This window comes from Ovis canadensis, chromosome 2 (genome assembly GCF_042477335.2).
Source record: "Ovis canadensis isolate MfBH-ARS-UI-01 breed Bighorn chromosome 2, ARS-UI_OviCan_v2, whole genome shotgun sequence".
Classification (NCBI taxonomy): domain Eukaryota; kingdom Metazoa; phylum Chordata; class Mammalia; order Artiodactyla; family Bovidae; genus Ovis; species Ovis canadensis.
Window position 1 is genome coordinate 9,647,845 of NC_091246.1, and position 12,390 is coordinate 9,660,234.

General features: G+C 55.3%; 1 protein-coding gene across 4 annotated transcripts in view; it reads right to left on the bottom strand.

The window, feature by feature from the left end:
• The window catches only part of COL27A1 (collagen type XXVII alpha 1 chain), a 151,306-nt gene extending 141,508 nt beyond the window's left edge, over positions 1 to 9,798 (bottom strand). For 2 of the 4 annotated variants that reach the window (XM_069573855.1, XM_069573853.1), the window contains exons 1-2: positions 7,988 to 8,542; positions 1,376 to 1,446 (exon numbers count right to left, since the gene is read on the bottom strand). In XM_069573855.1, the coding sequence (XP_069429956.1) occupies positions 1,376 to 1,446; positions 7,988 to 8,049 (133 nt within the window). In that variant the 5' untranslated portion in view covers positions 8,050 to 8,542. Of the gene's footprint in view, positions 1 to 1,375; positions 1,447 to 4,395; positions 4,413 to 7,987; positions 8,543 to 9,727 lie in introns of those variants that run through there. The other 2 variants (XM_069573854.1, XM_069573856.1) reach the window with 2 other exon arrangements.
• Positions 9,799 to 12,390: the final 2,592 nt, after the last annotated feature.

Consider the following 12,390-nt stretch of genomic DNA (forward strand, 5'->3'; position numbering starts at 1 on the left):
GCCTCTGATCACTGCGGGCTCCATGGAGACACAGAAGGACCACTCTTGCCCCAACGTCACAGGTAAATATATAATCAACAATAAGAGGAAGAACTAATGTTTATTGAGCATTTACTATGTGCCAAGTACTTTACAAGCATTAACTCTTGACTCTCTCCATCATCTATGAAGCGAGTACTGTCTGTCATCCCCCCTCTTTCGGATAAGAGGGTGAGAAAGCTGAGCCATATATAGTGTTGGGTTGGCCAAAGGTTCATTTGGGCCCCCATAATGAATGAACTTTTTGGCCAACCCAATAACTTGCCCAGGGTCACACAGCTTATTATAATCAGAGGCACAGCTGGGCTTGAAACCCAGGCTGCTTGGCCCCAGGCCCTTCCTTCATCACTGTGCCTTCCTGCACTGGAGCCCCTTGACTGCTTGAAGGCAGGCTAGAGGCGCAAGCAGGAAGGATCCCATCAGAGGAGAGGAGCTGGGGGACCGGGGAATGAATTCAGCCCAACGCCGAGATGGAGGGACCCGGCCAGCTGGCCACAGTGAGATCCCTTTATTATATAAACCTGGCTTCACTGCCCCAGCCTCTCTGCCCCCCACCCCCCTTCCCAGTGCCTGACTCAGGACTCTGGACAGCTGTTCACCTACTTTGTGGGGGAAACAGCAAGCTCGGAAAATATGACATTTGCACAAAATGTTGCTGGGCGGCAGAAGTCTCTTCCGGGCACATCCCTCCCCTCCCAGGGGCCCAATCCCTGCCAGCAGCCAGGTCAGGCCACAGGGGCTCTGGGAGTGCCCGGGTGCCTGTCCCAGCACACGGGCCGGGCGTGGAGGAGGGGGAGGGGCTGCTATTTTAAGAGGCATTGTGGCTGCTTGACAAACAGATGTGGGAGAGGTTTCAGTTTCCATGGGTAGCTATGTAGCCAGTCCCCCCGGCCCCCCCGCCGCCTGGGGCCCCCTGGACAGATCCTCAGGGACAGCAGGGAAAAGCAGCATCTCACGGGAAGGGGAGTGCAGATCACAGGAGTATGCCAGGATGCTGGAGTCCTTCATGCCTCTTGTCAGCCCTTCTTGGGGTACCCATCAGACAAAGGGGGACAACTGAGGCTTACTGACCTAGTGTAACTTACATTCTGCCTTGGAGAGGAACAAAAGCATTGCCTCTCTACATTTCTGCACTGAGCGCTTCCTACCCTCACAAAACATCAAACGGGATGCTTTCAAGGCTGGAGAGAATTCGTTAATGATTGGCTCCACTCTACTGATGAGAAAATTGAGGTACTGTGTTCCCATTAGGGGCACCGATGTCTCCTACCCCTGCGTTCCCAGATCCCTTCCGTCCTGCTTTGTCTCCCCCTGGACAAAGAGAAGAGACAGTTACCTTCAGGAGCTCCTTGGGTGGAGGCCAGGTGACAGGCGAGCGAGACCAAGATCCAGGTGAAGAGAAACCCCCTAGAGACCAGGAGACACAAGCAGATGCGGCATCAGCTTCCACCCCTCACATCCAGATCCAGCCGGGGAGTTGGGAGGGAATCCTCCAGCCCCAGTCCCACCCCGGTCCTGCCCAGGGGAGGTGGGAGGTGAGGTGCAGACTCTAGGACTCCATTGGACCAGCCCATACTCCTGGGGTCCAGGCAGCCTTCTGAAAAAGGAACTGCTTACATAGTACAAATACAATCTCGCTTTTTACAGATCAGTGAATCAAGGTCACAGGCAGGAAGCCCTGCCCTGGAGACTCAGGGTCCAGATCAAAATCTGCCACTGATGCCCTGGGCAACAAAAGATCAGCCCCTGCCCCTCCCTGTGTCTGGACCTCAGTCTCCCCATCTGCATTATGGCCTCAGGATCTTGAGACCCAATAGGCAGCAGAGCCAGGGAGGAAAGGTCAGCAGGAAGACCAGAGGGGTCTGCTTAGATGACAGGTATCTTCAAAGGGCAGGAAAGAGAAGAACTCAGTCTCCAGACTCAGGGCCAGGGGTGGGAGACGACCGTTTAGCCTGGACCACTGCACGTTAAGGAAGCTGCCTACTAGCTTCATGCTCACAGAAAATGGAAGAGGGAGGAGAGAAGAGGAGATGATGGGGAGTCAGGGCCCCCCCAACCAGGTGCAAACCTGGCCCCATTGCATACCAGCTGTATGACCCTGGATGAGTCCCTCAGCCTCCCTGAGCCTGTCTCCTTCTCTGCAATTCAGCTAACGTTCCCTATCTTGTAAGCCAGGCGTGAGGATTAAATGAGCTCATGCATGTCAAGGGCTCGGACTGCTGCCAGCCACAGAAGTGCTTCCTAGACCAACCCTGCTGCCCTTGCAAGCTGGGTCCCAGAAGGGTTAATGCTCTGCTCAGGGGCTCCTGCCAAGATGGGCAGAGGCAGTGATCTGATTTCACCTTCCTGTGGGAGCAGCCACTGGTGACACCCGAAGCCACTGGGGCATCTGATCCCCAGGCAGGCAAAGGGGAGGGCGGCACGTGGCCAGAGCCGGCCAGCCAGGAGGCAGGCAGAAAGAACCCCGCCAGGCGGGTGGTGAGGGCAAAGGCTGGGACACGCTGGCCCAGGATCCATTTCCAAGAGGAAGGCTAGGATGATGTGCTTCTGGGGAATTGTGTAATCCAGGAAACCCATCTGCCAGAGTAGATGACTGGAGCCCCAGGTTCTTCCTAGCTCCCTGGAGGCCTTGGAAAACAAGCTCACACTCTGTGATTTAATAGCAAATCCTCCAATTTAATTGTAATTAGCATCAATGGTAATCCTGACCTAGACAATGTGGAAGGCACTGGTGGTTACCTACCCATAGCCTTCCCCCTCTTCTTGCTTGTTCAGGAACTTCAAAGGAAATTGGATGACTCTGGGTAGATCTAAGTCCATCTTGGGAATCTGCCATGCCAGTGACTGGTTTAGGCCTGCGTATATGACGCAAATGTGGCCAATGAGATGTCAGGAATGTCTGTCAGGACCTCGAAGAAAGCATTTCAAAGGAACACAGTAAGGGCTTTCTTCTAGCCTTTGAATGCTGTTGAATGAAGACTTGCTGCTGCAGCCGTTTTGTGAACATGAGGTAACAAGCCACGTGAACATGTGAGAATGCCAGAGAGGAAGAACGGTGGGTGTCTGATGACACTTGAGATGCTAAACTGGCCAATCCTATTACGGCTTTTCCTTTGGACCTCTTGACATAGGAGGTAATGAGTCCCCTACTGCTTAAGCCATGTTCAGTTGGGAATTACATGCAGCTAGCTGAAACAGCACTCAGACGCTGATGGCGGTGCCTTGAAAGCCTTCAGCTTCTGGGCCTCAGCACAAGCTGGTCTCAAGGGCTCTGGACTCCACTCTTTTGCCTGGTCAGCTCCCACTCATAGGTTAGAGTCTAGCCAGGATGTCATTTCCCACAGTCTGCTGCACGTACCTCCCCAGGTATCCCATGTGTGTCTGTCTATCTTCCTGTCTCATTTTCCAACTCAAGTCCCTGAAGGGCAGGGCCCATGTCTGTCTTGGATTCCCAGCACCTGGCAGGCATGTAGTAAATGTTCAGTGTATTTTTACAGAAGAAATGAATGTCATCTGGAACTACAGGACTCTGGACTTTAAAAAGTTTCTTCCCAAAGACTTACTGCCACTAGGCCCACCCCACCTCTGACTTTTTCCAAGGATGCTCCTGGATAACCCTTGCTCCCTTCCTTCTCTTCTCCAATCTGCTGCCACTGCTGTGAGAATGCTTTTTACGTGAGACCTGTCCTCCCTGCCTCCAGCTTACCATCAGCAATAACAAAAGGTCAGTGCCTAGCTGTCCTGAGTTGGGGAGATGGGTAGAGGCTGACCCTCCTGGCATGACCTGCCTACTTGGAGTAAATGGTAGCCCCATCAGCTATGACAAGCAATAAGAGGTAGCTCTTTTTGATTTGACAAAAACTTAGCCTTAGGGAGGGCAGGTACTTTCTCAAGGTCACCGTGGGCAGACTCTGGGGACTAGGTACTTTTTCCCATACCCACCGGGTAGCTACTCCAGGAAACTGGCCAGATCTACTGAGGAAGAGCCATCTCCTACATCCTAGTCTTGGTAGTTCCAAAACACAACCGCATATCAAAGGCTCTGAGAAGTTCTGCAATAAAGAAATCAACTGCCCTTTCTGTTGATCAGCAGTCCCTGAAACTAGAGGACCAGGGAACTCATTTCTCCTGAGAAGACCTCCTCAGAAGACAGTGCTCCTGGCTCTGCAGGGTTCCTGCAACCTCACTAGTTTCTCTTTCATTTCCTTTCTGTCTCCTCTTCTCTCAGTCTTTTCCAGGCACCAGCCCTCACTCCTTGAGTCTCTCCCTGTATCGTCACATCCACCCTTCTTAGGATGCTCCCCAAGCTGATAAAGACAGGTCAGGTGGAGAGGAGAGGGTACAAGAACCACGCACATCCTTCTCGGTCAATTTCTCCTGCTGGAGTTATGCCAAGGTGACTACCCTGTAGAGAATAAAAGGATAAATTCAGAGGCAATAGTTGTAATCCCAGGAGAAAGAAGACTCCCAGGAGAGATGGGATCAGACTACCCCCTTCAACTAAGCTTCCTAACACCATGGTTTCTAACTCGAGAATTTCAGCCCTGAAAGAGCTATTTAAAAAAATATTTGTCTCCCTTTCATTCACCTCAACAAATGCAACTGACCCTCTCAGACCTGGATTCCTTGTGCACTTGACCCAGAAACTGCCAAAGTATAGCAAGGGAGTGTAGAGTGCGAATAAAGTGGGCTCTCCTGGTGGCTCAGCTGGTAGAGAATCCGCCTGCAATGTGGCAGACCTGGGTTCGATCCCTGGGTTGGGAAGATCCCCTAGAGAAGGGAACAGCTACCCATTCCAGGATTCTGGCCTGGAGAGTTCCATGGACTATATAGTCTGTGGGGTTGTGACGAGTCTGTGCGACTTTCACTTCACTTCATAGAGTGGGAGACGGTCCTCTGAGATCATTTCGAGGCCAGATTCTAGTCTCATCCCCTTTGTAGAGATGGGCCACTGGAGCCCAGAGAGGGGAAGCAACTTGCCCAAAGCCACACAGCATGCCAGTGACACACATCATCTGATTCCACTACTTAGCAGCCCATTTTCGCTTGACTCATCCCAAGAAGAAATCAAAGACTTACAGGGACTTCCTACTTGCCAGAGACCAGAGTCCCAGCCTTCACCAACCGGAACAGAGATGCAGCCTAGGGAGCCAACAGCCATCTAAGTAAGCTCCAGGCCTGGAAAGTTGGCTCCCAGAGGGAGGCCCTGCCGATTCTTTTGCTCCCGTTCCAATCCTATTTAGGCTACTGCTAATAACGTTTAGTGCCTGCGCTGGCTCAGAGCTTTGTTCTTCCAGACTTCTGTTTTCACCGCTGACTCGTGGGCCTTGGCTCAGCGAAGCCAGGGCTCCAGAATGTCGGGAAGACCAGAGCACAGGGGCCAGAGACAGCAGAAGGCGGCCGGAACGGAAGCCATGAGTTCGGGAGCCTGACCTTGGAGACACAGCCTGGCCACCAAGCCCTCCAAGAAGGGAACCCAGGTGTTCCTCTCTCCTGCAAAAAAAGCCCTCTGCCAGTACACCCAAAGCGGTTACTCCTGGAGCACGAGGCTGCCAGAACCTGCAGCTGGCTTGCATGGTTTCTTCCTCCATCCTTGCTACCCAAGAACACAGGGGAACTTCAGGGACTGATACCAGTCTGAACATCCACTGAGTGCTCAAGCTAAGACCCGGGGCATAGAAACATGAGGCCAAGTGGACCCATGGTCTCTGGGCTTGGCTCTGCGTCCATGGAGTGAGCTGGGAAGGATGCTGGCCAAAGGACCACAGAAAAGAGAAGAGGGGTGGACCTGTCCCACCTGCCTCCATGGGCTGGCCAGGCCCTATGTGCCCAGACAGCCACGCCCAGGCCTTCTTCACACCTTACACCTCTTCTATGGGAACACAGACAGGTCATCTGTCTGGACAGGATGCAGCCCAGAATTTTCCAGCTGACTCACACATCCATTCAAGATGAAGTGAATAATGATACAAATAGCAGCTGCCGTTTATTGAGCACTTACTATATGCCAGGCCCTGCTCTAAAAGCCTTTTACAAGCACAGCCCCACTAATCCTCACCAAACCCTGCTTGCTGGAAATGAAGATGCCTGTTTGGGGACAAGAAAAAGGAGAAGCAGAAAGGCAAGGCGCCTGCCCCAGCTTGCAGAACAGAGGCAGGGATTCACACGGCCTGACTGCCATGCTCTCCCGGCTCATGGGTGTGAGTTTATGTTTTGCTTCCGTTTCCACCATCAATTGAAATGGCATTTCGTGGGTCTGGCAGGTTGTGGGGTATCAAGAGGGTCCCTGAAACACAGAGAGGGAGGAAGAGAATATGCCAATAAAGTAACAGGTAGAGTGTGCTCAGAGAGGGACAGACAGGAGGTTACATGTGGAGGGCAGGGTCCCCACCAATGCAACACCAGGGCTGCTGATGGCTACCGGATTGAGCCTGGGGGGTGGGGGGTGGGGTACAGTAGGCTTATGGAAGCATAAGGAAGGGGGGGAGTGCTCTGAGGACAGGGAGGATGGAGAAGCAAAGAGAAGCCAGGGATGCTCCATAACAGTGTCCTGGAACCTGATCTGGAAGGTGCAGAAGAGCAGGAGACCGGAGGGCATAGCATCTGGGGTACTGCACCAGCAACGGAGGCAGAGGCTGGGCCTCAAAGCCACGTGACTGCCCACTTGCCTAAAGCTTGGGCCCCACTGTGGGGTGCTCTCCTGGCACCACTTTTCTACCCAACCACTGGCATCTGCCCTGGCACAGGGTCTTCTGGAGAAAATGAGTCAGCAGTGCGCTTACTGGTGGTGGTGGTGGTGGTAATGGGGGGTGTGTGTGTGTATGTGTGTGTGCATGCATTGCGGTGGGAGGAGGGGGGTGTGGGAGAATCTCAGCCAGCCAGCTTTTTCCAAGACATGGGAAAGAAAGGGGGCGGCATCGCCCCCCTGATCCCAGCGCAGAGGGGGCAGGACTCGGTGGGGTAGGGCGGAGCTGCAACCCAGACCAGCCTCTTGGGAACAGTCCCTGCTCCTGGGGGCAGGATGGGCAGGGAGCAAGTTCTCTGCTTCTCCAGGCAGGCGGTGAGCATGAAGCACAGTCCGTGGGGTCCGGAGGGGCTGCTCCCCGCCTGCTCACTCCCACACACACCCACGCCAGTGACTCCTCCTGCACACGCTCACTCTTTACAACTCCTACTCCGCAGGGTGGGAACCAGAGATTCCCTGGCCCTCAGGGGCCCGCGGGGGCTCACATCTGTGCCAAGAGGGGTTCGAATTAGTCATCTCCCCGGGCCCTTTCTGCCCTGACATGCTGGTTCTCACTTTTTCTAACACACATGACGGGAAAGCAACAGCAACTCAGGACCACCCCCACTCCCACCGCCCCCCCCGCCCCTCCCCAAGCAAGGAAGCGCCGAGACACACAGACCCAAACAGACTGACACACACCCGGCGACTTCCAGAAACAGGGGACGTGCAAAGACACACAGACACCGAGACAGAAGCAGGAGTCTTGGAAATCTGCAGACGGTTTCCCAAGAATAGACAGAAACCGAGACTTACAGGCTGGGGACCTGTGGACACCCAACTGGAACACGGAGACCCCTCCTCCCCCAAGCATCCAAAGAGCCCCCTCCTCTCCCCCGCCCACCGCTCCAGGCGCCACCCCCAGCCCTCAATCTCGACCCCGGGGCGGGCTCTGCAGCGACCCTCCCCAGCTCGGCCCCCGCCCCAACGCGATCCGGCCGCCGCGCCAGGCGGGGCAGGGCGGGCAGCGCTCGGCTCGCCAACCCTCTCCGGGCCGGGGGCGCTGCCCGCGTTAACCCTTGGCGGCCCGCCCTGCAGGGGCGCAGGAAGGGGCAGGAAGCTGACGTTCCGCTGGAAGCGTCCCGCGCGGCGGGGAACCCCAGCCTGCCCCGGGGCTGGAGCCGCCAGAAGCTGGGGAGGGGGCGTCCCCGAGCCCGTACTCACCCCCCTTGCGCCGCCGCCGCCGCCGCTGTGCCTCGGGTCCCCCGCGCCGATCCCGCTCCCATGGCGGGCCCCTACTTCATGCTCCCGAGCCCGGGGGGCAAGTGTGGGCGCGCCCCATGGGGCCGCCAGCCCCCCGCCCCGCCGCGCCAGGCCGGCTCAGAGCGCGCGGCCCCCGCGCCCCCAGCGCAGTCCGGCTCCCAGGGGCGCCCGAGCAAGCAGGCAGCGCGGCCGGAGCTCCGCGGGCGCCCGCGCCAGGCCCATGGTCCCAGGAGTCCCGGCGCCGCGCTCGCCCCTGCCTCGCTCTTTTCTGCTTCCACCGAAAAGGAAGAAGAAGCAGAAGAAGAAAAAAAAAAGATGATCAAACTTTTGGAGGCGGGCTGCTGGCGGTCCCCGGAGACAGAGCAAGGCCGGGCGAGGGCGCGCGGAGGGCGGTAGAAGCTGCCTCCCCGCCGGCCTGGGGGAGGAGAGGAAAAGGAAGGATTTGGGGGAAATGAAGGCGATTTAAAGTCTCGGCCCGCGGTGGCTCTCCACCTTCTTTCCTCCCCGCGCCGGGCCGCCCTCTGCTGCCCCCTGCTGCCCCCTGCCGGACACAGCCGGGGACACAGCCTCCGCGAGCCCACGACTGTCCCGCGGGGACACCCCACCCCCAGCCCCCTTGTAAAGATGGGGAAACTGAGATTCACAGAAAGGACAGGGTCGGCCAAGACTGTACAGCAGGATGTTCGCAGTTCGGAGATTCGGGACCTCTTTGTGAGACTGGGAGTCCCTGAGTTGGGGGCAGATAGAGGAGGTAAGGGGACATACTACTGCTGAAAGGAACCCGAGGTCCCAAGGAGTTCCAGGGATAAATCTGGGACCAGCCCTGACTCTCATAAAAACAGCAACCAGTGTCCCACCACACACACACACACACACACACACACACCCCTATTTTCGTCTCAGATTCACAGCATCCTGGAGAACGGATTTTCCTGGGCACGTAATGGGTGGGTTTCTTAAATGCTGGTCACCTCTCTCCCTAATTTTCCCTGGTGGCTCAGACCATAAAGTGTCTGCCTGCAAAGCAGGAGGTCTCTCTCTCCTCTGTACGAGGTAAGAAACGCGAGTTTAACCTACCTCCCCACCTCAGCGTAGACCAAGGTCTCACTCAGACCACCCCGCACCCCCCGCCGCCGGAGCGCAGAAATGCACGCCTTGAAGACGCCACAAGCACCTGGCGAATTCGCAGACTCCCAGGTCCAGTCCGAACCCTGGCATTAGAAGCCCCTCCACCTCCACCTCCAACGGCTTGTTCACATTCCCACACATTTCTACACTTGCTCCAAGTTCAGACACACACTCACTCACATGCAAGCGCAGCCACGCACTCCTTCTGGGCTCACACGAACCCACCCTGGGGTGTCTGGAATCGAGCGCACACCCAGACTCCACACACGCAGATGCATGCACATTAGTGCTTACATGCGCGTAAATGCACACGAGCCTAGTCAGATCCTCCCAACGTACACAGCCGCGTGCATACTTCTCATACATACCTTCACGTGCGCACACACCCAACGTTGCCCAAGTGCACACACACTCGCGCCCTACCCCCAGCTGCACAGAGCTTTCCGCTAGTGCCCATTGCACGCGGAGGGCACACACTCACTCCTCGCACGTGCACCCCCTCCCCACTCGCGCGTATCTTTACGCACACACACACCCGTATCCCTAGCGCTCCAGGAACCCCGGCGCACTTACTGGATCCCTAGGTGCGAGGCTGGACGGTCGGTCCTTCCTCGGGCGCCTAACGGCATTTGTATTCATGGGTCCCCGCAGCCCCGGGAGCGGGCGCGGGGGCGGGGGTGCGGGGTCCCCTTCCCTAAACTGGGCGCGGGCGCTCGGAGCGCAGCGGCACCGGGAGGGGCATGGGCGCGCTGGGCTGCGCCACCCGCCGGGTCCGCCTGCGCTCGAACTTCAGCCGCTCTGCGTCCTCGGACTCCAGCACGGGCTCCGGGTGCGGGGGGCGGTTCATAGGTGCAGGGGCCGCGGCGCCCGCCGGGCCTTTTGAAGTCTCCGCTGGGGGCGGGGAGGGGGCACTGAAGGCAGCCTTTTAAACCGTGGCTGCACGCGGGCTCGGTCGAGCAAGGTGTCTGGTTTCAGCAACTTTAGGAAAAGTCCCAAGCTGAAGGAGGGGAGGGTGGTGGGGGGAGGAGGGAGCGTAAGGCGAGCCAAGCAAATTAGAAAAAGCAGCAGCAAGGCTGTGTGAGGCTTCCTGCAGGGGGCAGAGCACCCGAGGCTGCCAGGAGGGAGGCTCAGCTTGGTACTGCGGTACCCGCAGGCGGCTGGATGGCACGTGGACCCACCCTCGCATGGCCACGTTGAACTTGAGTTCTTAACCTCCACCTGGCCGAGCCCCAGGCGTGCAGAAACACCCCCCAAATCTGCACAAACTGTACCTGTTTGTGCGTTCTTCTGGGGGAAAGGGGCCACCGGTTCTCGGGTTTTCAGAAGTCCAGGACTCCTGAAGATTGAGAACTCCTAGACCAATCATCCTTGATGTGTTTTGAGCTGCCTCCTTTAAGCTGGCCTTTATTTACATTTTTTGCTGTTTTGTTCATCGTGGATTTTTTGACGTGTATGTATGACATTTTTTAAATATTGCATTAAAATGTTATATACCTTGAGGTTTGTTTGTTTTTTTTTTTTTAGCCACTAAGTCGTGTCCGATTCTTGCTACCCTTTAGGCACCCCCTCCCCTTAGATATAAAATTTCATTATTAAGGGTTTGGGGCATCCCTTAGTATTTTCTTTTCTTATTAATTTTTATTGGAGTATAGTTGCTTTACATGTTGTGTTAGCTTCTGTGGTACAGCAGTGCATCAGCTATATGTATGCAAATACCCCTCCTTTGGAGACTTTCTTTCCGCTAGTATCTTGCAGCTCACATGCCTGCCCTGAGCCTGGTGCAGCACTGTTCTAAATGCCACCACTTATGAAAGGCCTGTTATCTCTGTTTTTCAGATGAGAAAATGGAAATTCTGAATAACTTTCAGAAAGTTAAATAACTTTCCTGAGATCACTAAGCTGTTCAGTGATGGAGGTGGGATTGGAACCTGGGTTGTCTGATTCCTGTCTTCGCAGCTGAGCATGATAATTCAAATGTTAGCCTTTAAAGGATTCTGAGCAGATCTTTGCCAACCTCTCCAGCTTCATATTCTGCCTGGTGAGCACCCTCTTTCTGGTGCCTGGACCCAGGCTCTGGACAAGCTGGCCCATTTCAAAGTCTTGTCCATACTGTCTCTTCCCAGGTTCTTCTCTCCCCTAAACCCTCTTTCTGCATGTTCACACACTCTCTGTCCTTTTAGGTGAAGCTCAAAGCTCTGCCCTGCACCCATATTTTAAAAAATTATTTTATTTGTTGATTTTGCTGTGCTCGGTCTTCTTTGCCTCACAGGCTTTTTCTCTAGTTGTGGCAAGCGGGGCTACTCTCTACCTGCGGCGGCTTTCCGGTGAGATGGCGTCTCTTGTTGCTGAGCACGAGCTGTAGGGCACATGGGCTTCAGTAGCTGGGGCTCCAGAACACAGGCTCAGTAGTTGCCCCCGGACTTAGTCGCCCTGTGGCACGTGGGATCTTCCTGGATCAGGGATTGAACCCGTGTCTCCTACACCTGTGTCTCCAATGAGCCACCAGGGAAGCCACCCCCTCCAGCCCATATTGTAGCGCACATCACATGGTATTGTCATGCTTAGATCTAACCCCATACCCAGCATAAAGCCTAGAATAAAATAGATGCTCAAACCATTAATAATTTAAATGAATTTCTTTAACTGCTACAATCCTCCAATGTGCTAACCCCTGTTCAGAGTTGGGGGAAAAGGGTCTGCCACTATGGAGTGAAGACAAAGAAATGTGTACCTGGTCCTGCTTCCCGGGCACACACACATTTGTATTGTGGTCAGCACCTTGGGGCTGCGAAAGGAGTCTGTATGGGAGACATCAGATGCTGCCATGACATAGGGAACCCCCTGCACTCACACAAATATAACACAAGAAGAATGTGGTAGATACCATCAGAGAGATACAGATGAACTGAACTGTCAAGCCGACTGAGGGATAGAGAGAAACCAAGGAAGACTCCCAGGAGGAGGTAGGCATTGGCTCCCAAGTGTCTGTTGGATAAACCTACAGCCATGGGGGATGACAACTCAAGTGGAAGAGTCACAAAAGTGCCAAGGGGGTGGGAGCAGATTTCAGGCAGAAGGACTGAGGGGAGCCCAAGAGGAGAAACCACCCAGTTTTCCCCATGGCACCATGTGGGTGATGATGTGCAACTTACCGGCCAGAAGGACATTTCCAGGCAAGAGCATGTATTTCCTCCAAGGTCAGACAGCAGGTCAGTGGCTCAGTTCCAAGGTTTTTC